Source organism: Carya illinoinensis, chromosome 3, assembly GCF_018687715.1.
Source record: "Carya illinoinensis cultivar Pawnee chromosome 3, C.illinoinensisPawnee_v1, whole genome shotgun sequence".
Classification (NCBI taxonomy): Eukaryota; Viridiplantae; Streptophyta; class Magnoliopsida; order Fagales; family Juglandaceae; genus Carya; species Carya illinoinensis.
Window position 1 is genome coordinate 27,134,672 of NC_056754.1, and position 27,747 is coordinate 27,162,418.

A 27,747-nucleotide genomic window follows, 5' to 3' on the forward strand; every position below is an offset into this window, starting at 1 on the left:
AATTCATGGTGTTTTGGGAAAAGATAATGGATAAGCTGAGCATGAAGAAGATAGAAGAAATGGTTGTGTTGCTCAGAAGGGTTTGGCTTCGCAGGAATGATTTTGTTTTTGAAAAAAAGCTAGGATGTCCCAAGACATTGGTGAAGATAGCTATAGAAAGCTTACTTGACTACAAGACAGCTCAGTCACTTACAAAACCAGTGGCTAAAGGGCAGAGCAGCAGTGTGAGAAGAGGCATGAGATGGGAGAAACCAGAGGATGGGTGGGTAAAGGTGAACTGGGATGCTTCACTAAACTTGAAAGAGAGAAGGATGGGGGCAGGGATTATAATTAGAGATGAGCAGGGTGAAGCTTTAGTTGCTGTTTGTGATCAAAAGTCCAATGTTGATAGCCCAGTGGTTGCAGAGTGTTTTGTTTTGAGGATGGCAGTAGAGCTGTGCAGTGAACTGAACATACACAAGGCTATTTTCGAAGGAGATGCAAGAGTTGTCATAGAAGCTGTGCAGAATATTGAAGAGGAACATTCAAGTTTTAGTTCTTTAATTCATGATGTAAAGTTTTTCTTTCAAAATAGACCACACTGGAAAATTCAATTTGCATATAGAGAAAAAAACACAGTTGCCCATACCTTAGCAAAGTCAGCTTTAGATTTGTTAGAAAGGACAGTTTGGATAGAAGATGTACCGGATTTTGTTGTAAGAAGTCTGGAAAGTGATAAAAGTTGTATTACTTGACAATTAGAAATGAAATACAGAGGTATTTTTCAAAAAAAAAAAAAATTGAATTTCAAGGAAACCAAAATCATAGATGACTACTCCCCTTTCCCAGTTTTTAAAACAAAATAGAAGACAACGATACATAAAGTTATGTTATATACAGTCATTTTTACTTATTCTTTATATAATTCATTAATGTAATTAGTTGAAATAGTTATTTTATATTAAAAAAGAGTGACATAGTTAATCACATTAGTAAAATGTATAAAGAATATGTAAAAATGACTATACATAAAATTTTTGTAATGTATATATTATGAGGACTTGTCCCTCGACGCAAGAACAGAAGTGCTAGATGCAGTCGGCACATGTAAGCTGGATGTAAACGGTTGTACGGAATGAATAAAAAAAGTTATAAAAATAATTTTTTTTATATGGATCCCATATTAATTTACTTTTTTTCAAAATGATTGTACGCCACTTGTACAACCAAGACTGCAAATATCATTTCTCACGCAAGAAACATGTTGATACATGAGGTCAGTCTTTTTCACCCAAATATTCTCTATAAAAATGCCGTGTAGTCTCTTCTCTAGAGACTTAATACTAAAAAAGGGCAATGGAAGTAGTAAAAAATAAAAAATAAAAGAATTAATAAAAATTGGACTACAAAATCGAAATGGGAGGTCCTATTAGAAGTAAGGATTAAAGTTACTGACTAATAATAGACACGCCTCTTTTCACAATTATTTACAATTTTATACAACTATAATTTAAAAGAATAATGCTATTTTACCTTTTTATTTTATTCCATCATTTGACTGTTCACGTATTTAATATTTTTTAAAAAAAATTCTTTTACTTATTGATTAAAGAATTAATTATTAGTGTATTGATATTTTTTATATTTAAAAAAAACTAAAGTGTTAAAAATATATAAATAAAAAATAGAAAAAAATTAAAATGTGAGTTTTGCGTGGAGGGCATGCTCGGAGGTCACTGTTGGGCGGCACCCTTACACCACTCATTTTAAAATGAGAGTCTATTTATAAATTAATAAAAATCTTATGTTATTTTGGAATTTATATAAAAAAAATTAATTTTTTAATAGTAAATTCTATTTTTTTTTCAAAAGGAGTATGTGCGACTTATACAATCTATGATTGTATCTAACATTACTTTTTTAAAAAAAAGTCTCATTTTAAAATATAAAAAATAATTTATACAAAATTCTACAATTACAAAAAAGATTCCACAAAAATAAATCTATAAACTGACGTCGATTCATATTATACGTTTGATTTATTTTATAATAAAAATAATTTAACGTACCATATCAATCCACGTTAGTTTATAAGTTTATTTTTATAAAAAAATTTTGTGGTTAAATTATTTCTCTTTATACAATTATAGATGCAAATCTCACACATATCCTTTAAAAAAGTAAATAAATCTGATACTTAAAAAAAAAAAAATACTTTCTAATAATATATCCAAATTTAAAATATATATATACATACAAGACTTTCACACTTCATAATATTTCTCTTAAAACATAATTATATAAAAGCCATAAAAATTTGTATTTCGTATTTTTTAAACTTTTATGAGAGCATTGGCATTGGATTGGCCATCTCAATATCTAAAATTTGAAGAATATGTCATTTTTTAACTTTTAACTAATCATTCAATACTTAAAATTTATATTAAATTAGTTATCATATTCTCTATAATAATAAGTGCTTTTATATAAATAATAATATAAAAATATTCTCATATTATATAAATAAAAATCTTATATGAACAATCTATAAAAATTCTATATATATAATATAATAATATCAAATATAGGATGAATGTGAGAAAAAATAATAAAATGCTAGTTTGAAGAAACTATAGTTATTTTCATATATGAAATGTGGAATAAATTTAATCTAGTTAAAATTTTATATAAAAAATATTTAGTTAATTTAATGTAAATTTAATTTTATTAAGATTTTTTAAAATATAAAAAGCAATTACATTTAGCTAACCCAACGCAAGTATTATGAGAATCGAGAAGTTGTATATTTAAATACAAGGGGTATAGGCTATATAGCTGCTATAATTTAAATACAAGGAAATCAAAGGGTATAGCTACAAAAAGTAAGCATGGTCGGTGAGCGTCATCCTTATCCGACCGCAAACCCCAACGCAAATGTTCTGCCACTGGGATTATTATTCTATAAATTCCACGAAAGTCCCCTTACCCAAACAAAGCTCAACAGACTCCTCCCCTCTCTCTCTCTAACCCTAACTTTCTCTCTCTAGAAAGCCACTGGCCTATCTCGATCCTTCTCTCTACTAATGGCGTCCGGTTCTTCGGGTCGGGCCAACCCGGGCTCAAAGGGATTCGATTTCGGATCCGATGACATCCTCTGCTCCTACGAGGACTACGTGAACCAGGACTCTTCCAATGGCAGCCACAGCGACCCGGTCATCGGCTCCAATTCCAGCAAGGTAACTGGTGCCGGCTGGCTCTCTAGTGTTTCAGTGATTTTCGATTGTAACGAAACTTTTTCCCGTCTCTCAGAGGCATTTGAGGAATCTGGGATTGTTTGAATTGTGATAGGGGTTTGGTGTTGTGTACATGGTTCAAGAGATTTTTTTTTGGCCTATGCCGTATGCTGCTATTTGTTCTCTCTTGGTTGAAGTGTAAATATGAGGTTTTTCATTTGCTATTTGTGGTTGTGGAATCAAAGCCCTGGTTCCTATATACGGAAAGACTTTTAATTTCCAAACCCTAGAAGTTTCCCATTGCTGACCTTCGTAACAATTGGGGTGTTTTCATCTTGAACAAACTCAAGAAGCAAATAGCATTCTTGTTCCTCTTGCTTTTTTGGTCTCAAATTTTAGGAGTATGGGGATGGTAGTAGTAATACCTCGCGTGGTAGACATATTTTTTCCTTTCCTTTTAGTTGTTCTTCGTAACAATTTGGGTTTTTTTTCATGTTGAACAAATTCGAGAAGCAGATAGAATTCTTCTTCCTCCTATTTTTTTCTTGGTCTCGAATTTTAGGCGTATGGGGAAGGGTAATATCTCGCGTGGTAGATTTTTTTTTTCTTTTTTTTTTTTCCTTTCTTTTACTGATTTTTTTGTAATTCATACCCGTAAGCGGATATGTATGGCTTTGAAAATGATGCAAGCTTTGCCCATTTTCTTTTGTGGAATATTTCTGTTCCTGTTGGAGATGTAGTTATAGTATTCTTGTGATGCTACTTTTTCATCCTTGGTAGCTTTTTCCGTTTGGAACTTCTCAGATATTTTTTGGGCAAGTAACAATGACAAGAATGCACCAATAACAATAGACAATGCTTACAAACATAATGGAAGATCGTCTCAATAATTAGATGATCTTCTAAGATTTTGCTTACGTGGTTAAAAAAAAAAAAAAACCAGAGATTTTGCTTACAAGGTTTTAAGGGTTTTATGTCATATTACTTTGGTTCAGAAAACAACTGGCGGTTAATTCTCTGTCATGTGCTCATTTGGCATGCTTGGTATTTGCTTAAAATTCTAGTTTGTTTTATCATATACTGTTTTTTAAGTGCCTATAATGGAAGAGCGTTGACTTCACTTTCTAGAATCTGCTGTGTTCTTTTTGAAGCAGGATTTCCAGAAAAGCAGAATGGCAAGATCAGCAATGTTTCCTGCAGTCTATAACCAGCCTGAAGATTCTTTCAGCCAAGATGTGATAGCAACTGTTGAAAGAAGTATGAAGAAATATGCTGACAACCTGCTGCGCTTTCTTGAGGGTATCAGTTCACGGTTGTCACAGTTGGAATTATATTGCTATAATCTTGATAAATCAATTGGGGAAATGCGATCGGATCTAGTTCGTGATCATGGAGAAGCAGATTCAAAGCTTAAAACTCTTGAGAAGCACCTTCATGAAGTGAGTTGCAATTTCTTAAGTTCCAGCGATGAGATATAAAATGCAGCAACTTTGTATGTTACTGTTAAATGGCCTTTATGATAATACAGTCTTGCTTTAGTGTTTTGAAATTTTGTGGTTACATCAAAGGATCGTTGGGTTCTAAACTTATTCTGTTGTCTGTAGGTAAATAAAGGTACTGGAAAAAACCTTTTTCTACCATTGGGGGTAGTGAGGGTTAATGTCATATTTGTTGGATTCATTAGGTTGAATATATGTAATGCCCTAGCCTACATTGGGAAAAGAACTGATGCACATAAAATCGATTAGCTATAGGGATATCCATAGTTGTTGAGTCCCACATTTGCTACTTGCTAGGTGATATTTTACTGTATAAGTAATTCTATGTAAATTTCATATTGACTAATATTTTTGTGGTTATAGCACATGTGTGGGCTTTTTGTGGTTAGCACATATGTGGGTAGCACTGTCCCTAGAGGTCTTTTAATATGGTATTAGAGTCAAGTCGTAAGGTCAGTAATGTGATACTAGAGCATTTGTATGACATGGCTTTGACAAAGAAGTCAAGAGTTTAGTTTACACTCCGCTCTCGCATTGGGAAAAGGAAAAACTCGTGTGTTAAAGTTTTCAGGTAGTCATGGGTGCTAAGTCCCATATTGACTACTTGGTGAAATTGGGCTTTATAAGCAATTTTATGGTAGGTCTGAATTGACTAATCTTTTTTGGGGTTATAGCATAGATGTGATTAGCATTTTTCCTAGGTTGTTGCAACATATTTTCCCAATCAGAAAAATAGTATTTATTAATAACTCTTAATCCCTAGGGTTGGCTCAAGTGGTAAAGACCTTGGGCTTGGGGGTGTGCTCCTCTTAAGTTTAAGGGTTCAAATCCCCTAGAGTGCAAACAATCTCTAGGAGCCATCAGACTAGGGGATTTTCCATTTAAATTGCCCGAGGTGCACTTACGGGAAACTCCTTGTTGAGGGCCTACGCACCCCCATGATTAGTCAAGAAGAGATTCAACACTCTAACTGGACAGAGGATCGGGACAATGAACACAGAAGTTTATGCTTGATATGGGATGCAGGCCATGGTAACTGTTATTTATGGAAATATAATTAGATATTTCTGCTGTATATGACCTTATCTTTTTTGGGTTGAGAGAATATGGTAACCTCTTTTCTTCTCTACATGGTCTGGTTGGAGATACAGTTTTACCTCTTGAAAGTATAAGGGCCCGTGCTTTATAGAGTTTTTTCTGGCCTAATGAAAGATGTCCGTGGGACTGAAGTTTGGGCACTACACTATTGTTTATTTTTCCACACTCATTCTTTTTGCCCGTCGGCATGGTGTTGTCCATCTGCTTCGCCAACCCCACACCCTTCTTTTCAATTTGTTCGTTCAGATCCCTTAAATTTAAAATTTTCCTATGTAATTAGGCTTATGCCTTCAGCATTATTTAATAAAATATTCAATTACTTATAATAAGAATCCTTGAATTTAAAATTTTAATAGCACCTCTGAGAGATGGGCAGTGTGCTTTCCAATTTATATTTCATAGCAGCCACTGGATTGTAAAGGGTCTATCGGAAGAATAACTTTCAAAAGTTTTCTTTTCCAGAAGCCTGCTAGTGCCATCCAGATACCAATCTTTTGATCTTAGTACCTGTTTTTTAAAAGCAAATCAGATTGTATCAGGTCTTGTCAAATTAAAAGCAATTAATTCTTCTTTTTACCCTTTTCAATTTGAACCTCGTAAGAAGCCATATATATATATATATATATATATATATATCCTAGAACTTTGGTGCTTGGGAGGTTCTTTGCGGTTCATTAGCAGGCTGAAGTCATTTCCGTGATGATGCTCCTTGATCTTCAAGTACTGCTACATCTTCTTGCCATTTGCCACAGGAGATTAACTTATTTGATATTTCCCAATGCAGGTCCACAGGTCTGTACAGATTCTAAGAGACAAGCAAGAACTTGCTGAGACCCAGAAAGAACTAGCCAAGCTTCAGCTTGCACAAAAAGAGTCGTCTTCGTCAAGCCACTCGCAGTCCAACGAGGAGAAAACTTCAGCAGCGGCTGTTGATTCGAAAAAGACTGAAAACACATCTGATGCACATAACCAGCAATTAGCTCTTGCCCTGCCTCACCAAGTGGTACCCCAGCAACAGTCTGCACCCCCTCCACAAGCACTGGCTCAGAATCTAACTCAACAACAGCCCTATTATCTGCCTCCAACTCCATTAACAAATCCACCTGCACAAACACAACACCATCCTCAGAGTCAGTATCAGCCTTCTGATTCCCAGTACCGAACACCCCAACTGCAGGACATCTCCAGGGTGGCACCCCAACCAGCGCAGTCTCAAGTAAATCAAACGCCACCAGTACAACCATTCCCACAGTATCAGCAGCAATGGCCCCAGCAGTCACCCCAGCCAACACAGCAGTCCATGATGCAACCCCAGATCAGGCCCTCTTCGGCGGCAGTTTACCCTTCCTACCCACCAAGTCAATCAACGAACCCATCTCCTCAAGAAACGCTGCCTAGCAGCATGCCAATGCAAGTGCCATTTGCAGGAATCCCTCAGCCGGTGTCGAGCCGTGCTGATGCCATGCCATATGGATATGGTGGTGCAGGTAGAACAGTTCCGCAGCAGCCTCAGCAAATCAAGAGCAATTTTGGAGCACAACCAGGCGATGGCTATGCTGCTGTTGGGCCCCAGCAAGTACTTCCTCCAGGGAGTTCTTATATGATGTATGACAGTGAAGGGAGGGCCCACCATTCGCCTCAACCTCCTCATTACGCTCAAGGTGTATATCCTCCAACAAGTGTCTCTCTTCAGAATCCACAACCATCAACAGGCCCAAATATTTTGGTCCGGAACTCGGCCCATTCACAATTTTATCGCAACCATCCTTATAGTGAGTTGATTGAGAAACTGGCGAGCATGGGTTTCAGGGGTGACCACGTTGCTAGCGTGATTCAGAGAATGGAAGAGAGTGGGCAACCTGTTGATTTCAATACCGTTCTTGACAGGTTGAATGTGCATTCTTCTGGAGGTTCTCAGAGAGGATGGTGAAAGGTGAATAAATTACCCAAATGCTTGAACTTGGAATTTCAGTTACAATCATTGCGTGTTTTATTATGCATTGAATAAAAGGATTGATGTAATATGCACGGTGTTCTTGTAAATGTGGTTTGAGAGATACAAAGATTGATGTATATCTGCGACCTCATTCCAATACTACTTTGGTTATCTATCCTTTCTCTGATAACATCCTCTACTTTTGTACTTATCAAAAAAAACATCCTCTACTTTTGTTATTTTGTTTTTATCTTTGTAATGTTTCTAACTCTCCACCATCTGGCTAACGGAAAATCTTCAGCATGGTCGAAGTTAAGTAGCCTATAGCCACTGACCATCGAATTAAAATCACAGCCCTTGGCTAACTTAGAATTTCTGTGTTACTTGTCTAAGCACCTTCATTGTCATGTATCTGCTAAAGGGGCTTATTTTTGCAGGAACAGGCTCAGTGCTGCCTAAGCTGGCATTAAGGCTAGGTTGGTTCTTAAAATGTCTTGAACAGTATACTTATTAAAAAAAAAAAAAAATTGTCTTGAATGGTATATAAACAGTAACCCTTCTTCCATGCAAATTATTTGTGTTGCATGATTCTTTTCTCTTGGAGGTCTGTCATTCTCAATGAATCGTAAAACTAACGGAAGATTGGTACGTGGCATTAGAATGTTAGGTATTAGTCTTTAATTGGTTATTGTGATATTAATATTTTAATAATGAAGGATTGACAAAAATATTTAATTACAAGTTTTTTAAATTCTAAATATCAATTTTACGAAAACATCAAACATATACCCCTTTTAAGAGAAATATTTGAACCATAAAATATTTATATAAAAATAATTTTATATATTGATATAATTTGATCTTATTCATCAGATTATAAAGTTTTTTATTTATTATAAAGTAAATCTAACGGATTAAATAAAGTCACGTCAATTTATAAGATTATTTTTATGTAACTCTTTTATAAATATAGTAGTACTCTTTATAAAAATATAAATAACAGAAGTTAAAACCCAATATATTTTAATCTTAAGGGTGTGCTTTGGGATTTTTCTTTTTTGTTGTTGGATGAATTTTGTGGTGACTATTTGGTTGAAGAGTAATTTTACTCATTACCTTAATTTTTATCATTTTTTATTATCTTATGATGTGGTATTTTAGATAATGAGAGATTATTCATTATATATTACTTAGAGCATCGTTAATGGATTATCTAAATGTAAAAATAAAGTCTCATTTAGCTATTAGAGATGAAAAATTGCTTGCAATAGATTATACAAACTCAAATTAAATAGATTATACAAACTCAAATTAATTGACTTTAAGCTGCAAATCAAATTTACTTATTATTGTTTAAATAGCAAATGTTTATTTTATTACTTCATATTACTCATGAATACTAATTTAATTAGAATATGATTACTAATAAATATAATAGTAAAATATGATGGAATAAAATAAATTAATAATTAAAAAAATTAAATATTTTTTAATTATTAATTACTCATTACTATATAACAAATAAATAGATAATCTATTGTAGCGATTTGATATGAATAGTCAAAGTCAAATTTATCTTATATTATTTTATTGTTATATAATGAAAAAATTACTATTCCAACTTGAAGATTTATGCGAATAGAATAGTCAAAAATTAAATTCATCTTATATTCATAAAAAATATCTTTTTTTAATTTTAGATAATTTATTGAAAATATTTTTATGAACTTAATATCTAATATTATTTTATAAAATAATAAAAAAATGATGAAAATTAAAATAATAAATAAATTTTTTCTTAATTGCATAGACAAGAAGACCGTCCTTTAGTGGTCAAATACTGCTTAAAATCAATCGGGAGGTACCAGATCGTAGGAGAGACGTTGCCTACAGATTGATGCTGACTGTTGCATTTAAAGACGGAAAATGTTAGATCCTCGCTCCCGCTCTGAGTGTTTATTTATTTATTTTAATAAGTAAGAAAAATTTGTTTAATATTATTATAAATTTTTAATTTTTTAAAATGTTTAAAAATATTAAAAAAATAATGTGAAAAAAAAAAAAAAAAAACTTTTAAACCTAACAACAGCTCGATGGCCGTAAAAGGCTCCAAACGGATCATGACCCCATCGCTGGACCCACCCATCCTCCCCCTCGAAAACCGGTCATTTCAAATTCAAATCTTTGCTTTCCCATTTTTTGAAAAGGAATCGCTTATATTTTAGATTTGCGCGTACGTTGAGTTTGACTTCAACAGCCGCGAACTGGATCTACACGTCTTAGCTCTTTATTGGTCCCTAAGGCCGCATAATTTGGTTATTTTCGCCGCAAATCGTACGCAAAGATTTCCTTCCTTATTAAGGCACCCACGGGCCACGACATTCTCTTTCCCCAGATTTCATAAGGTGCTACTATACCGCCTGAATATACTGCTAGCCGTATCGTTAAGTTTAAATTTTTTAATTGTTAAATAAAAATATATATTAATATATTTAAAATTATTTTTTTAATTATTAAATAAATGTTTTTTCCTGAACGGTATACTTAACAGTATCCCAAGCGACCAAGGAATTTTTCTCTATTTCATAATACATATTACCATAATTATTCTATTTTTAAATTTCAATTTAAACATTTGAATTTGATTATCAATATTTAAATTTAAATATATTATTTATACCGATGTATAAATAAAATTTTTTATATTATAATAAATATAGTGTTATATGTATTTACACTTTTATTTATATTTATAAGACTCATTTTACTATTTTTTTAAATTTAAATTTTATGATTTTCGATATATTTGACATATAAAAAAAAATATTTTTTATAAATTTTTGTTAAGTACATTTAATATTTTTCTTATAATAATACTCTATAGTGCCACCTTTTAAATGCTCATGCAATAAGAAAGATTTAGAATCCATTTGAAAAAATATTGGAAATTTCCATTATTATATATTATAATACCACTTTCTTTTTGTGTATTTTAAATAATTAGATTTTCTACATGTTACTGTGTTAATTTATTTTTCATTGTTGTTTTGCATAATTCTTTCTTGATTTAATATTGTAATATATTCCACTTTAATAAAGGAGAAAAGATTCTAAATAGACCTTTTAGAAGAAAGTCTTTTTTTTTTATAAGATTGGTATGAAATTAGCATATATTTTCATGTACACTAACAAAATTGATTTATTTTTATTTTATTTATAAAAGGTAACAGAAATACATAAACAAATATTAATATAGCAAAAATTATTTAATTTTCTAATCAATTAGAAAGCTAAGAAAAAAAAAAAAAAAAAAAACTGCAAACACGTCCCGTCCATCGGTTTTCACTGTCTGCCTGTCGTTCCGCTGTGCTGGTACTCCGCACTCATCTCAAGAAACCTCCACTTCGATATCTCCACCTGCGATGAGTCTCCCGCAGCGGCCGTCTTCGGCCCAAAGCCGGCATACTCCACGACCACACTCCGAATCTGAGATCTACAACATCATCCCCATCCACAATCTCCTCGCCGACCACCCTTCCCTCCGTTTCCCGGAGGTTCGCGCCGTCACCACCGCTCTCCGAGCCGTTGGAGATCTACGCAAGCCCCCCTACTCTCAATGGGCCCCGCACTTGGACCTCCTGGACTGGCTCGCCCTCTTCTTCGGTTTCCAGAGCGACAACGTCCGGAACCAGCGCGAACACCTCGTCCTCCATCTCGCCAACGCCCAGATGCGCCTCTCCCCTCCCCCAGACAACATTGATGCCCTCGACGCGACCGTTTTGCGGCGGTTCCGCAAGAAGCTCCTCCGTAACTACACTGCCTGGTGCTCCTACCTCGGCAAGAAATCCAATATCTGGATCTCTGATCGCGGCCAGGCCGACTCCGAACATCGCCGCGAGCTACTCTACGTCTCGCTTTACCTACTCGTCTGGGGTGAGTCAGCCAACGTCCGCTTCGTCCCCGAATGCATTTGCTTTATTTTCCATAACATGGCCATGGAATTGAACAAAATCCTAGAGGGTTACATAGACGAGGACACCGGCCAGCCATTTATGCCCTCTATTTCGGGCGAGAACGCGTTCTTGAACTGCGTTGTGAAACCAATTTACGAGACGATCAGCGCCGAAGTTGAAAGTAGTAAGAACGGGTCTGCGCCGTACAGTGTGTGGCGCAATTACGATGATATAAATGAGTATTTTTGGAGTAAACGGTGTTTTCTGAAACTCCGCTGGCCGATTAAGTTGAACAGTAATTTTTTCATGACGACTGGTAGACGGGGAAAACATGTGGGGAAGACTGGCTTTGTGGAGCAGAGGTCGTTTTGGAACTTGTTTAGGAGTTTCGATAGGTTATGGGTGATGCTGTTGTTGTTTTTGCAGGCGGCCATTATTGTTGCATGGGAGGGGAGGGATTATCCGTGGCATGCATGGACGAGTAGGGAGGTGCAGGTGCGTCTTTTGACTGTGTTCTTCACGTGGAGTGGCTTGAGGTTCTTCAAGTCCTTGTTGGACGCCAGCATGCAGTATAGTTTGGTCTCCAGGGAGACAATGGGGCTTGGGGTGAGGATGGTGATGAAGAGCGTGGTTGCTGCCGCGTGGATTGTGGTGTTCGGGGTATTTTATGGGAGGATATGGTCGCAGAGGAATGCTGATAGGAGGTGGTCTCCCGAGGCGAATAGAAGGGTGGTGACTTTTCTTGAGGTAGCGTTGGTTTTTGTGTTGCCGGAGCTTCTGGCAGTGGCACTGTTTATTCTTCCGTGGCTTAGGAATTTTCTTGAGGAGACGAATTGGAGGATCTTTTATATGTTGTCATGGTGGTTTCAGAGCAGGGCTTTTGTGGGACGTGGGTTGAGGGAGGGTCTCGTGGACAATATTAAGTACACTTTGTTCTGGGTTGTGGTTCTTGCTACGAAATTTTGTTTCAGTTACTTTTTGCAGATCAAACCTATGATAGCCCCAACAAAAGAGATGTTGGATCTAAAAGTTGTGCATTATCAATGGTATCAACTTTTCAAAAGGAGCGACAGATTAGCAATTGGGCTATTGTGGCTTCCTGTTGTTTTGATTTACCTCATGGATATCCAGATTTGGTACTCCATCTACTCATCTTTTGTTGGGGCAGCGGTTGGGTTGTTTCAGCACTTGGGTGAGATTCGAAACATTGAACAATTGAGGCTGAGGTTCCAGTTCTTTGCGAGTGCCATTCAGTTCAATCTCATGCCAGAGGAGCAGCTGTTAAATGCAAGGGGGATGAGGAATAAGTTTAATGATGCCATCCACAGGTTGAAGCTTAGATATGGGCTTGGTCGACCATATAAGAAGCTTGAATCTAACCAAGTTGAGGCAAATAAATTTGCTTTGATATGGAATGAAATTATTTCAATTTTCAGGGAAGAAGATATCATCTCTGACAATGAACACGAGCTGTTGGAGCTGCCCCAGAATTCTTGGAATGTCAGGGTCATCCGCTGGCCTTGTTTCCTTCTCTGTAATGAACTACTGCTTGCACTTGGTCAAGCGAAAGAGTTGGTAGATGCTCCAGACAAGTGGCTCTGGTACAAGATATGCAAGAATGAGTACAGGCGCTGTGCTGTGATTGAAGCTTACGACTGTATCAAGCACTTGTTGCTTGAGATTACCAACAGCAGCACCGAAGAGCATTCCATCATGACCATCCTTTTTCAAGAGATCGATCACTCTATTGAGATTGAGAGGTTTACTAAGACATTTAATATGAATGTACTGCCGCAGCTCCATACCCAGTTAATAAAACTTGTTCAGGTATTGAACAAGCCTGTGAAAGATCCTAGCCAGGTGGTGAATTCACTTCAGGCCCTTTATGAGATTGCTAAACGGGATCTTTTCAAGGAGAAGAGGAGCATGGAACAGCTGAGGGAGGATGGTTTAGCCTCTCGCAATCCTGCTTCTGCTCAGGGGCTGCTTTTTGAGAATGCTGTCAACTTGCCAGACCCCGGTAATGAGACCTTCTATCGGCAGGTCCGGCGGTTGCACACAATTCTTACTTCTCGGGACTCGATGCACAATATCCCAGTAAATCTTGAGGCAAGACGCCGAATTGCTTTCTTCAGTAACTCCCTCTTCATGAACATGCCCCATGCCCCCCAAGTTGAGAAAATGATGGCCTTCAGTGTATTGACCCCTTACTACAGTGAAGAAGTACTCTATAGCAAAGAACAACTTAGAACGGAGAATGAAGATGGGATTTCTATCCTGTATTATTTACAGACAATTTATGCTGATGATTGGAAACATTTTATTGAGAGGATGCGCCGAGAAGGAATGGTGAAAAATGAAGAAATATGGACAACGAAGCTGAGAGATCTCAGGCTTTGGGCATCATACAGAGGCCAGACACTTGCCCGCACTGTAAGGGGAATGATGTATTACTATCGGGCTCTTAAGATGCTGGCATTTCTGGATTCTGCATCAGAGATGGACATCCGGGAAGGATCACGAGAACTTGGTTCAATGAGGCGAGACAACTTGGATGGTTACAATTCAGAAGGGTCGCCTTCTTCCAGGAATTTGAGCAGGACGGGCAGTTCAGTGAATTTGTTGTTCAAAGGACACGAGTATGGGACTGCTTTGATGAAGTTCACATACGTGGTTGCCTGCCAGATATATGGGACTCAAAAGGCAAAAAAAGATCCCCGTGCTGATGAAATATTGTATCTGATGAAAAACAATGAGGCCCTTCGAGTTGCCTATGTTGATGAGGTTTCCACAGGGAGGGATGGGAAAGAGTACTACTCTGTCCTTGTGAAGTACGACCACCAAAAGCAGGAGGAAGTGGAAATCTACCGGATAAAGCTGCCCGGTCCTTTAAAGCTTGGGGAGGGAAAACCGGAGAATCAAAATCATGCCATCATCTTCACCCGTGGTGATGCTGTTCAGACTATTGATATGAACCAAGACAACTATTTTGAAGAGGCACTCAAAATGCGCAATTTATTGGAAGAATTCAGGCATTATTATGGCATCCGGAAGCCTACAATCTTGGGAGTTAGGGAGCACATCTTTACCGGATCCGTTTCATCACTTGCTTGGTTTATGTCGGCTCAGGAAACGAGTTTTGTCACCTTGGGACAGCGTGTTCTGGCAGACCCCTTGAAGGTTAGAATGCATTATGGCCATCCAGATGTTTTTGACAGGTTTTGGTTCTTGACTCGTGGTGGCATCAGTAAAGCTTCCAGAGTGATTAACATCAGTGAGGACATTTTTGCTGGCTTTAATTGCACATTGCGTGGAGGCAATGTAACCCACCATGAATACATCCAAGTTGGCAAGGGAAGGGATGTTGGGTTGAATCAAGTATCCATGTTCGAGGCCAAGGTAGCAAGTGGAAATGGTGAGCAAGTTCTTAGCAGAGATGTCTACAGGCTGGGTCATAGGTTGGACTTCTTCAGGATGCTGTCATTCTTTTACACTACCGTGGGATTCTTTTTCAACACAATGATGGTGATTCTGACTGTATATGCATTTCTTTGGGGACGACTCTATCTGGCTCTCAGTGGTTTTGAGGATTCTGCTTTGGCAGATAACACAAATAGCAATGCAGCACTTGGTACAATCTTGAATCAGCAGTTCATCATCCAACTTGGTTTGTTCACTGCCCTTCCTATGATAGTGGAGAACTCTCTTGAGCTTGGGTTCTTGCAAGCTATTTGGGATTTCCTTACAATGCAGCTCCAGCTGTCATCTGTTTTCTACACATTCTCTATGGGAACTCGTGCCCACTACTTTGGCCGGACTATTCTTCATGGTGGTGCAAAATATCGGGCCACTGGACGTGGTTTTGTTGTGGAGCACAAGAATTTTGCGGAGAATTATAGACTCTTTGCTCGAAGCCATTTTGTGAAGGCTATTGAACTTGGACTGATACTGATAGTTTACGCGTCGCACAGTCCTATAGCTGGCAACACATTTGTTTACATAGCCATGACCATCACTAGTTGGTTCTTGGTTGTGTCCTGGGTTATGACCCCCTTTGTGTTTAATCCTTCTGGATTTGATTGGTTGAAGACTGTTTATGATTTTGATGACTTTATGAACTGGATTTGGTACCGTGGCAGCGTGTTTGCAAAATCTGAACAGAGCTGGGAAAGATGGTGGTATGAGGAGCAGGATCATCTTAGGACGACCGGCTTTTGGGGAAAGATAATGGAAATTATCTTAGACCTCCGATTCTTCTTTTTCCAATATGGGATAGTGTACCAGCTAAATATCGCTGCAGGGAGTACCAGTATTGCTGTTTACTTGTTGTCTTGGATCTATGTGTTCGTGGCTTTTGGCATTTATGTGGTAATAGCATATGCTCAGGATAAATATGCGGCAAAAGAACACATCTACTATCGTCTTGTCCAGTTCCTCGTGATTATACTTGCTATACTTGTCGTGATTGCCCTGCTGCAATTCACGGATTTCACATTCATTGATATTTTCACTAGTTTGTTGGCATTTATACCAACTGGGTGGGGCATGATTTTGATTGCCCAAGTATTCCGGCCCCTTCTGCATCACACTATACTTTGGGAGACAGTTGTTTCTTTGGCCCGACTTTATGATATAATGTTTGGAGTCATTGTCATGGCTCCTGTGGCTCTACTGTCATGGTTGCCTGGTTTTCAATCAATGCAGACGAGGATTCTTTTCAATGAAGCATTTAGTAGGGGTCTCCGCATTTTCCAGATTGTTACTGGGAAAAAATCTAAGGCTGACTTGTGATTGGAGGTAATTTCCTTGGCCTATTTTTCCATCGAAAACTTTTATAATTTCCCAATATTTTTTCTTATTTTCTGCTTACCTTACAAGTCTTTAGCTAACAATGGAATTTCGGTCATACGGTGTCCATGTTAATTTCTTCAATTACAAGTTCCAGTAGAGTTTGATTTATTTTTTGTATCTAAAGCGTATGAAGTTTTAACCTGTTTCTGAGAAGGTTGCATCATGCTTTGCAGGTTTCATTTATGAGGTGTAGAAGAACAATAGAAGTTGAGAGAGAGGGATGATTCTCATTTTTGCTTGGTGCAGGTTCTTTTGTGCGTATGTCAGGTCTGTAGGCTTGTAGCTTAGCTCGCATTATCACATACCATTCCACTTCGATTGACATCACAATTTCGGACAGATACTATTTGATTCTTCACCAAGGCTTCCTTTTTCCTTATACGATGTAATTAATAATTTTCTTTTTATCATATTTGGTTGGAGAGCACTTAATTATTGTGCTTCGCTTCCCAATTGCCCATATTTCAAAAGGTACAGGCTCTTGGCATAGTGTCTATACCGAGTATGGAAGGAGCATATAAAATTAATATTAATATTTTTTAATTCAAATACACCACAGTCAAAGCAATAGTCAACAAGTTTTTTTTTTTTTAAAAGAAAATAGTGTTTCATTAAGTGGTTGTACACGACTTGTCGTGTACTAATTGATTCCCTACCATTTTTGTTATTGGATTATTTATTATTCTTTTGGTTAGAAATTGAGCTACCATTCTTGCTATACATTAAATGATTAAAAATTACTTATTATGTTTTACTTTTAAATTTATTATTTAATATCACGTTAAAAGATATTGAAAGAAAGATAATAAAAATATATTTCTTTTTTGTTTGATTTATTCTATTTTTAAATTGGTATGTAAAGTATATCATCTATATATTTAAATGAAAAGATTTGATATGAAAGATTTAAAATAATCAAATTATAGCGTGTTAACATTTTATTAAGTGAGAGAATATAAAATTTATTTTTGTTTACTTATGAGCTATGCTTATAAAAACGCTGAACAATAGAGCAGATATTCTGTCTGTGGTGCCATCTTTATTCCTTTTTTTTTTTCTTTTTAATCATTTGGCTGCTCTTCGATGGAACACAACACAAGCTTCTGAGCAGGGACTTGTGTATTGTCTTAACAATAAATAAATGAAAGAATATATTTTTTCCTTGGATCGATGGTTGGTTGTTGTGGGCCCTTAGTTTTGAAAAGGAAACAGCTGGGCCCATCTCTTGAATTAACTCTTTATCCTTATCCATCCTCTGCCGACTGAACAACGAGGGATACATCCAGAATCTCACACGTCATTCATTCATTTATTAGTAGACAAACGAACCACCGAATATTTATAGTAGGATCCGATGTTTGGAAAAAGCAAGCTCCCTCTGGAGCTTCCCTCTCCATTTGCTTTTTTTTTTTTTTTTTTTTTAATATATTTTTTATTATATTGAGAAAATATTATTTAATAATATTATAATTTTTTTAAAAATATTATAAAATAAAATAAAAAAATAAAAATAACTAGCAAGAGCTCTTAAAAAATATAAATAATATTATATATAGTCGTAAAATATATAAATATTATATATTTAATTTAAAAAAATAAAATTTATTATTAATTTTTTTACTGTAAATTTTATATTTATTTATTTATTTTTAAAATAATTATATGATATTTATATACTCATAACTGTAAATGTTATTTTTATTTTATAAAAATTAAGTTAATTATTTAGACAAGTCACTGTCACAATATATTCTATAATTATATTTTAAAATAAAATATATTTTTATAAAATATTTTATAAAAATAATATGAATTCGTTATTATTTTTTTAATTCAAATACACTACACTTCAAGCAATAGTCAACAATGTTTTTTATAAAAATAGTGTGTCATTAGGTGGTTATGCCCTTGTCGTGTACTAATCTACCATTTTTGTCATTAGATTATTTGTGTTAATTTTTTGGTCAGAAATTGTTACGTGTATTAAATAATTAAAAATTATTTATTATATTTTAATTTTAATTTATAAGATTATTATTATGTTACATTACGAGATATTGAAAGGATGACAATAAAAATAATTTTTTTGTTTAATTTATTTTATTTTTAAGTTAGTGTATAGAGTATATAATTTATATTATTTAAATAATAAAATTTTATTTTTAAGATTCAAAATTTAAATTTAAATTTTAAATTAAATTAAGGTGTAAGTATTTTATTAAGTATGAGAATATAAATTTTGTTTTTGTTTACTTACGCTGACTAAACGGTGCCATCTTGATTTTTTTTTTAAAGCACTTGGCTCTCTTTATTGCCATTCGATACAATAAATAAAATGATCCGATTGGGGAATCGGGATGATCTGACTTTTGTATTTTCTTAAAAATAAATAAACAAAAGAATATATTTTTTTCCTTAAAAATAAGGGGGATGGATGGTTGGTGGTTGTGGGCCGTTACTACTTTCTGAAATGCATTGAACAGTATTGCTCCAATTAAAATACGCCACCAAAAATTTGGAAATGGATAAAGATGGTGCTCCGAGTCAAATAGATAGATAGATAAAGACAAGGCCGAGGAAAAAAAGAAAAAAAAAAAGAATAGATAAAGACGAGTTAAGATTTAAGATATGGCCCCAGCTGTGATTCATCAAATTTAACGCCGATTGGTTAGAAAAAATTAAAAATATCATACCAACTCAGCTATTTTCATTTCATCTTATTTATATAACCAAACGAAATCTATGTAACCGCTGCCAATGCTACGAGCTTTCTAATATCAGAAGTTAAGTGTTGTAGTTATGGCTGCAAACTATAGATTGCAAGTTTTAATTTTAATCCTACCATCTGTATTAATTAAATGCCAACAATAAGAGTCAATGTGTTACAAAAATAAAATAAATGGCACACAATGAAAAGAGTAAAGTCTCACTCTCCTCAATTTTAATCATTTCAATTGTGAAAAATTAAAACATTCAAATTAATTCATTTTTTTTATCAGAAAAATTCAATAATATGAGAGTTTTTTTTTTAAAATATATATAATTTCTTTGAAGTTTCTAGCAACAAAACGTGTTAAAATCTAAAAAAAATGGTGATGCTGGTGGCTCATGATAAGCGGGTGAGGCCGCTGAGACTGAAGTACCCACGCCTCTGCCGACTCTTTTTTTTTTTTTTTTTGGAAAGCTCTGCCGACTCCTAAACAACGAAGGGATCCATCCAATATCTCACACGTCTCTTCAATTATAGTAGGATCCGATCCATATCTGTTGAGAAATATCAGAGCGTAGATTCTCGTACTCAGCTTTCATGATTAATGATTGTATATCCCTAGTGGGTGTATATTATCACTCGTGGGTTTAATGTCTTGGACTCTTGGTTTTGAAAGGAGAGTGAAAGTGCATGGGAATAGGCATGAGGGATAGCTCATGTTAGTCCAACTCGGAACACGTAACCGCGGACAAACAGCTTCCAATTACACACGCTGTCTCAATCAGGGTGTCACGAGTGTTCATTACGTAACTAATCTCGCTGTTCGTCGGACCATCACCTTTTTCTCACACACACAATCTCTCTCACTCCGCGTATGAAACTTTGATTGGAAGAAACTGGTGATTTGTTGTCAATTTCTTCTCTCTCTCTCTGCAACTATCTTCCTCTCTCACAGATCATGGAGACGACTCTGCTCAGTGGAGAAAACAGTGGGACTGTCAATCGCCGGAGAGAGCCGTCTACTCGGTCTCATGCTATTGCTCACGGCTCGCCTTATGAAAAGGCTGCCGCACTGGTTGATCTGGTTGGTTCCATTCCTTGTTTCACCTGCCATACTGTCATATAACAAAATTCTTCTCATTGTTGTTCCCTTCAAATTTTAGTTTTGCCGGAGTTATGGTCGATTTAGCTGTGACTTGGTGATTTTTTGGTGAATTCAATAGTGTGTTTGTGTTTGATAATATTTGAAAGCTAATGAATGTTATTTGTTTGGACTTTTATTTTTGGTTGCGAAATTATGGACAATTTGAATGCCACTTGATATTTCTATTCAAGTTTTTTTTTTTTTTTTTTTTTTTGTTCTTTTAAAAAAAATTAATATAATTTTTTTAATTTTATAATGGCTTTACGTTAGGTGATATATGCACTGCAATGAACGATCTTCCTAATGGTTGTTTAGATTTATTTTGTTTGTTTTGGATGTTAAATTATGTTAGTGAAGTGAATTTCTATTGGGTATATGTTTCCATTATATGCAGCGTAATGAAAGATCTTTTGATAATATTGAAGCGAATTTTCCAATGCGTTTATGTTTGCTAATATATGCAGTCTGATGAAATATTTTAGTGATGTTTTTCTAAACTTGTGTTTTTATTTTTGGTTTGTGTAGGACGTTATGAAAATCTTAATGTAACTTGAGGATTCCAAAGTTAAATCTTATAATGGATTTGCTTTTGATTTGAGGAAGTTTGTTGAACGTTCTTATGTGAGGGTTTTTAAAGTTCTTTTTGTTGTCTTGATTGTGGACTGTGATGGATTTGGCTTTGAGCGTTAGTGTTAAACGTGAGTTTCATAATGGTACTGTTTTACAATAATCAATCGAGTTACCTAGTCGTTAACTTCTTTAGTGGATTAGTGTTGGGCATATATTCTCAATAGATTTTTCATTCTTCAGTTGGTGATAGAGATGGCGGCATATGTAATATTTTTGACATTTAGTGCATGCTAATTTTTTCTTCATTCTTCAAAATTGCCTTCTAAGTCAGAAGTGCAAATTTGCAAGATTTTGTTTAAAGATTGCTTCAAAGTACACAAGGAAATCAATAATATATTTTTAAATCTTTTTTAATAAGTTTGATGTGTAACTAACCCAAAAATGCTTCTCAATGCATATCTCAGTCTTTTTTTATCCTCCTAATGTTTCCATTGTATTATCCATGGGATAGAATCCACAGTCATGTCATGTCCGTCTCACTGAACTTCTATATAATATTGTTAGAGAGTCTTAAGCATTAGTTTATTAAGAATTTTATTTTCAAATACTCTCTCTGAACTTTTATATATTATTGTCTGAGTGTCTTATTGATTACTTCATTAGGAATTTTAATTCTCAATCTTTATTCATAATTCTCATTCTTTATTCATACAAATAATTAGTTTTTATCCGTTAAAAATGCTTCAGGCTGAAGATGGAATTGGTCTACCTGAACAAATTCTTGATCAATCAAACTTCCAGAATGCTGCAAAATTCTACTTCATATTTACTCGGCTTGATTTCATTTGGTTCCTTAATTATTTTGCATTAATAATCCTAAATTTCTTAGAGGTTAGTACAATTTCCCCTTTAATTTTGGTTTCAGTTTGCATTTCCGTTCAGTGCATTGGTTTATAAGGCCTTTAGGCAAAAAGAAATAGATATTGTATTCACCTTAAGTTGTTCATTTATTTTTAACTAGCTAACTGTGTGCAGAAACCTTTATGGTGTACCAACTATTTCAAGTATTCTTGCAACAATAGGGAGTACTTTTATCTTGGGCAGTTGCCCTACTTAACTGGTGCGGCGTCTCTTATATATGAGGTAAGAGGGAGATATTCAGTGTTATTATATAGGACTTGTAAACTATTTATGATATGTGCTGTTATTTTATCAATTTTATTTCTCTGCATGTTATTGGATCTAGTTTTACATGGATGGTGTAATATACGCATTCTTTCCTTGTGTCTAAAATGAACATGGCATTTATAGGCATTCTTTCCTCTTCTGCTCAGCACCTGTTCTTTCAATATGTTACCTTTATCTTATTTTATTTTATCATTACTGGCGATCTTTATGGTTGAATTATAATTTGACCTGATTCCAGTTTCTCGCCCTCCACAATGTGTGATTTAAACTTAAATTTATCATCATGGTTGAAATGTACTTATGCAGGCCACAACTCTCATCATACTCATCGTACATACTTTCTTTCCATTATCATTTGAAGGTTACCATCTCTATTGGAAAAGTCCCCTTAATCGAGTAAAGGTACTTCTCACCAGATTCTTTCTTTTGTAGTTATTCTTTTGTTTCATTTTTCAAATCTACATGATGCCTTGATTGACCACTTATACCTTAAAGAACTGTTGTTATAACTTTTTGGCATTTCTCTTATAGACTTCCCATATATCAAAATCATTACTTATATATAGAAAAATATTTCTTATTTGATGGTGGTTTAATGAAGGTAAAAACATTGATTATGTAATGCAGCCTTGATTTGCCTTTAATATTTAGAACTCCATATCAGTTGAATTTTCTATAACATAGAAGAAGGTCTACAGGAATGGTCTAGGATTCTAAGCTGTGCAGAGATAGAAATGAATAATTGGAAAGGAAACAAAATGAGTAGAAGTGATAAAATACGCTTCATGAATTAAGATGGAACCTCCTAAAGTGTGTTACCACTGATGTTTGGATTCGTTAAGAGCATTAGTAGTCGCATCAACATGAAGAATACTAAAGTGTGTTACCATTGATGTTTGGATTTGTTAAGAGAACCAGTAGCCGCATCAACATGAAGAATGAAAATATCAACAGTATACATAATGATGAGTAGCCAAAATGAGCAACAGTGTATCTTACAAATCATTTGATCTTTGAGTTTGTAATCCAATTCGTCAGTTCACCCTTTTCTGTGAAAGCTAGAGAAGAAAAAATTGACTGGTACCCAAATGAGGGGAAAAACCAAGTTGACATATTTGATATATCATTGTACAAGTATAATATCATTATGTTTTGTTCCTTAAGTCTGCTTTAACAGTTCCTTTTTTCATTTTTCAGGTGGCTTGCTTGTTACTCTTGGTTGCTGATATATTGGTTTATGCCCTCTGCTGGTCTCTCGAAGCCTATGATTTTCCTTCTTTTAGAATCTCACCATATATCAGAGTCGTGTTTTTCATGCTGAACTTTAGGTAATGAGTCACCATATATATATATATATATATATTCTTTTATTCATGAGAACTATCCATGCATGTTTCTAAATTGAGGAAACATAGCCATACACTCTGATTTGTAGATGATCTTATGAACTTATGTTTTGAGAGAAGTACATCATCATAGTGAGAAAAAATCTCTTTCCATTGTGAGAAAAGAAAGAGATAATAGAATGTGATACCCATATGATAAGTGATAAGGGTAGGTAGTATATGGGAGATCCCACATTGCTTGGGAAATGGAAGTTCTTGACCTTTATAATGGTTCCAATGGAGCTTCAATTGTATCATTGACTAGTCATTTTAGAGTATAGGCGAAGTGGCTTGGGTCTTCCATTGAGGCATTCAAATGGTATCAGAGCATATCCTAACTAGAATATGGGACTTGAACTGTGCCACCTAGAATGGACTAGCCTGACAAGGATGTTGGAAATTTAAGTCAGGGGGGGGGGGGTCCACCAAGGCACTCTGCCCACCCATGGCTGTTGGAAAAAAAAAAAAAGCACAAATTCACAACAAAGTGTCAAAATCCACAAAAAATCCAAACCAAAATACAAATCCACCTTCCACAATAAAAAAATCCTAAACTACTAAAAAAAAATTTAAAATCCTTACCAAACAACAAATCAGTCCATCAGAAAGAGAGAGAGAGAGGGAAGAAGAGAAGGAGATTCCGAGGAGGAGGAGGACGGCGTAGTGGTGAGAGGGAGAGAGCCTCTGAGTCTTGAGGGAAGAACCACGAGAGAGGAAAAAGAGAGAGGAGGAAGAGAAGACTGCCACCTACAATGCAGAGTTCAAGTCCCCCACCCAAAATGGCAACGTTTCGTTGTTTTTAAAAAAAAAAATGAATTCCACCCAAAATGATAACGTTTCATCATCTGTTTTAAAAAAATTAAATTCGTTACCCAAATGATGTTGTTTTGGTAACGATTTTAAAAAAATATATATATGCATGTATATATATGTCTATATAAATACATATAATTGGGCTAAGAAGCCTAGCCAGGGGTGTGGAGGGGGCGGGCCTGGGACTAGACCGCCCCCCGCCCCCTTGGGATTTTTGCCTACTGGCAAGGGCCCTACATGGGGTGGGCAGGGTTGCCCGTGCGGTCTACAACTTCGCCGCCCACTCCTAGTGATACATACCCCATATGACAAGTGATTAGGGTAAATGGTGTATGGGATCCTACATTGCTTGGGAATGAGAAGTTTTTGATCTTTGTAATCATTCAAATGGAGTTCCAATTGTATCATTGATTAGTCCTTTTGGAGTATAGACCATATGGTTTGAGCCTTCCATTGGGGCATTACATAAAATGAAGATGAGAGAAGTACATCACCATGTGTCTTCCATGCCTTTGATTTACAGGAGATTAGAGGTAAGATGAAGGGGGAGAGAGAAGGGAGAAGAGAAAAGACTTTCCAAAATTCTGCTGCTTTTATTTATCGGTTAGGCTTCTTCATTAGACTGGGACTATTAATTGGCTTTGTCAAACACTAGAAAAAGTAGAGAACTTCTAGAACTCATAAGAAAATTGGAGTATTAGCAAAAGTATAGCAATCTTTAGCACTATACTTTAAATATGAGTACTATTAGGTAACCTTCCATGGTCTTGCCAGGATCCATTTTTTTCTGTCAGTAAGGTAATCTAGCTGGAGTGTCATGTTGAAACAGATGCATATCATGAAGCTGTTGATGAGTGTGCAGTTACTTATGGCCTTTTACACGTTTCCAAAATTTTGAGCATTGAGGTAGGGTAATCAAAGGACCGGCTTGCTGCTTATTTCTTATGAGTAAGTTACAATGCTTTTGATAAAACCAAATAGAGTGCTACCCCAGTACACAGGGAATATAAAGTAGATACAACTAAACAGAAAGAATGGTTGGTGCTCATGCTGCATCTAAATTGAATCTTTGGTCAACGGATAGGTGTTGTATTTACACAAGGAAGTGCTTTTGTTCCTAAAGTCATTGATGCTGCATAGGCAAAGTGGTTGCTTGAGATAAATAAATAAAAAGTTCCCCTAAAATTGTTAAGAATTCTAACTTTTACAGGTTTGATAGGAAATGTAAGATAACTATTTATATTTTAATTTAGCAGTATTGCTGCGAGATTCTTTCTGAACAAATTGCCACATATGGTGCCAAATTAGCCTTCTCTATGGTTTTTTCGTTTATTGTTATGGGCGCAAGTTGTGTTCATTATTTTATCTATATTTCAGGTGCAATGGTTGAAGTTTAGGACTGACTCATAAGGGAGGGGGGTGCGTTAGAATATAAATAAAATATTTAAAATCACATCTTCCTATTAGTTTAAACTCTAGATAATTGGTGACTTAGCGTGGTCACATTGCAATTTCAATATTATGATTTGGAAGAAAGTTCCACTTTCTGTTATGAGGTTGATTTTGCGGGAAAAGAAATAATTGTAAACCCCTAGGGGTTGGCTCAAGTGGTAAAGGCCTTGGGCTTGGGGGTATGCTCGCCCTAGGTCTAAGGTTCAAATTCCCTTGGGTGCAAACAATCTCTAGGGGCCATTGGACTGGAGGATTTTTTTCTTTGAATTATTTGAGGTGCACTTGCAGGAAACTTTTTTGCCGATGGACTGTGCACCCTAGGGATTAGTCAGGATGTTGTTTCGGACACCTGGTGCCGATAAAAAAAAAAAGAAATAATTGTACATTTAATGATATAGAGCCCAATGGACCCTCGTACCCTCGCTAAATTCATTTACGTAAAGAGAAAATCTAAAATTAGGACCTAGTATAAACCGGGTCCTTTACACCCTCCAATAGAAAGTTGATGAATAGAAATCTGGGGAGGCTCCAGAATGTCCAAAACGGCCTAATTTTCCTGCACCGATGCCTGGGTGGCACTGGATCTGCCGGACCCAGCCACTCCAAGGCCAAATTCAATGCCGGAAAATATTTCAATAGGCTACGACTGCCGCTCTGAGTGGCGGCTACAGCTAGTACGTGGTCAGCCTGCCAGCCAAAGCATCGGCTGGATTAATTTTTTTGTGATGATCCCAACTGTTTCTCGGTGTGGCAACCACCACCTCAAGTGACAACTGGAATGGTGTTTGGTGATTGTCTTAAAATTAATTAGCATTAGGGATTTTAGAAATTTAGGGTTAGATTTTTCCTTTTAAAAAAACTAATTCAGTGTAGTTGAGCTTATTATGAATTATTGAGAGGCTGAGGTGGTGCATTAGGATTAGAAGGTGTAAGACCTGGGTTTTACACCCACAGCACCTCCCTTTCATAAATCCTTGTGTGATTATATGTGGATTAAAGGCGGTACTCATTGTGATTCATTCCTGCATTTTATTTAACTTTCAAACTTTTAGTTGTATTTTGTTTGGGGAATTTTTTTTTTCCCTTTCTATTTTATACTTATTCCTTTACTTCTTATAAAAGAAAAAGAAAATCATTGTGGTCTTAGAGTGATTAGGTGATTGAAATTTTAATTACTGAGATCTAGAGTAGTTAGACAAAAATGAATTATTATGGAGGAAAATTTTTTGAGGAAAAGTTGGATCTATACGCCTAAGATGTGTAATATAAAGTCCAACTCTGCCTAGGATAACAATAAATGTGAGGTGCTAGTAAGATTGACTGAAGTGATACCTGATGGCCAGCACAACCATCCAATTATTCGATTGAATGTGTACAAGAAATTATTGATAATATCTCTTAATCTGAGAGGTTGTCAACTTTGAAATTGTAATTCAAATAGAAGAAATGGCTCCATTGAACTGAAAAACCATGGAGATGGAATTGGTTGATACATATTAGTTCTGCATCTTCACTTGAATGTTGGTCACTTGATACTCCTGGATTAAGGTTTCATTTATGGTCAATCCAGTTCTTTGATGTGTCTTTATGGGGTGAAATAAATTTGAATTTTTCCTGTATCATTATCAGATCCCATACTTGATTATTCCTTGTTTTAAATTCTTTATGAAGTATAAGGCTGAATCAGTTTGAGATATGCAGTGTTGTGGGGGAGTCATTCCATTTCCTCAAGGACTAAATTAAAAGAAGTACGACTGTAATGTTTTATTGGAGTAAATTAATTCTTGATGGGCTGAGGGCCCGACATTGATTAAATGCACCTGTAAACCATGGATGATGCTAAAGTTTTGGGATCAGAACTTTCATAATATGTTTAAATATCTGTACACGATAGTCTTAAACTGTATGTTTCACTGTTAAAGCAATTTATGTTATA

The 27,747-nt window shown here is 35.5% G+C and overlaps 3 protein-coding genes and 1 non-coding gene across 11 annotated transcripts in view; all 4 read left to right on the forward strand.

Annotated features, from left to right (window-relative positions):
* The first annotated feature begins 2,947 nt into the window (after positions 1–2,947).
* LOC122303995 (actin cytoskeleton-regulatory complex protein PAN1-like) lies at positions 2,948–7,984 on the forward strand. Of its 2 annotated transcripts, none has more exons than XM_043116000.1 (3): positions 2,948–3,215; positions 4,364–4,651; positions 6,594–7,984. In XM_043116000.1, the coding sequence occupies exons 1-3, from the start codon at positions 3,063–3,065 to the stop codon at positions 7,737–7,739; spliced, it is 1,587 nt and encodes a 528-aa protein (XP_042971934.1). In that variant the 5' UTR covers positions 2,948–3,062; the 3' UTR covers positions 7,740–7,984. The 2 variants fall into 2 exon arrangements, with proteins under 2 accessions (XP_042971934.1, XP_042971935.1); XM_043116001.1 differs by having other exon boundaries at positions 2,949–3,215; positions 4,367–4,651.
* Positions 7,985–11,046: 3,062 nt separating this feature from the next.
* LOC122303997 (callose synthase 12-like) lies at positions 11,047–17,002 on the forward strand. The gene is made up of 2 exons (XM_043116003.1): positions 11,047–16,495; positions 16,723–17,002. Exon 1 carries the CDS (start codon positions 11,168–11,170, stop codon positions 16,487–16,489), a length of 5,322 nt encoding a protein of 1,773 aa, XP_042971937.1. The 5' UTR covers positions 11,047–11,167; the 3' UTR covers positions 16,490–16,495; positions 16,723–17,002.
* Positions 14,130–14,209, forward strand: LOC122305931. Its single transcript, XR_006241362.1, has one exon. It is a non-coding gene; the product is annotated as a small nucleolar RNA J33 (small nucleolar RNA).
* A 2,926-nt stretch (positions 17,003–19,928) lies between the features above and the next one.
* LOC122303998 (two pore calcium channel protein 1A-like) overlaps positions 19,929–27,747 on the forward strand; it is a 47,906-nt gene continuing 40,087 nt past the window's right edge. For 3 of the 7 annotated variants that reach the window (XR_006240885.1, XR_006240884.1, XM_043116004.1), the window contains exons 1-5: positions 19,933–20,343; positions 21,721–21,864; positions 22,009–22,116; positions 22,468–22,563; positions 23,359–23,489. Coding sequence is in view for 2 of the 7 variants with exons in the window: in XM_043116004.1 (XP_042971938.1) it covers positions 20,218–20,343; positions 21,721–21,864; positions 22,009–22,116; positions 22,468–22,563; positions 23,359–23,489 (605 nt within the window). In the remaining 5 variants the exon portion in view is untranslated. Of the gene's footprint in view, positions 20,344–21,720; positions 21,865–22,008; positions 22,117–22,467; positions 22,564–23,358; positions 23,490–27,747 lie in introns of all 7 variants that reach the window. The other 4 variants (XR_006240888.1, XM_043116005.1, XR_006240887.1 and 1 more) reach the window with 2 other exon arrangements.

What these genes read in the sequence shown, in the direction of transcription:
- LOC122303995 (XM_043116000.1), top strand. Translation starts at nt 3,063, where the DNA reads ATGGCGTCCGGTTCTTCGGGTCGGGCCAACCCGGGCTCAAAGGGATTC. An exon ending in TCGGCTCCAATTCCAGCAAG is followed by an intron (nt 3,216 to 4,363) that starts GTAACTGGTGCC and finishes TTCTTTTTGAAG; the next exon opens with CAGGATTTCCAGAAAAGCAG. An exon ending in TTGAGAAGCACCTTCATGAA is followed by an intron (nt 4,652 to 6,593) that starts GTGAGTTGCAAT and finishes TTCCCAATGCAG; the next exon opens with GTCCACAGGTCTGTACAGAT.
- LOC122303997 (XM_043116003.1), top strand. Translation starts at nt 11,168, where the DNA reads ATGAGTCTCCCGCAGCGGCCGTCTTCGGCCCAAAGCCGGCATACTCCA.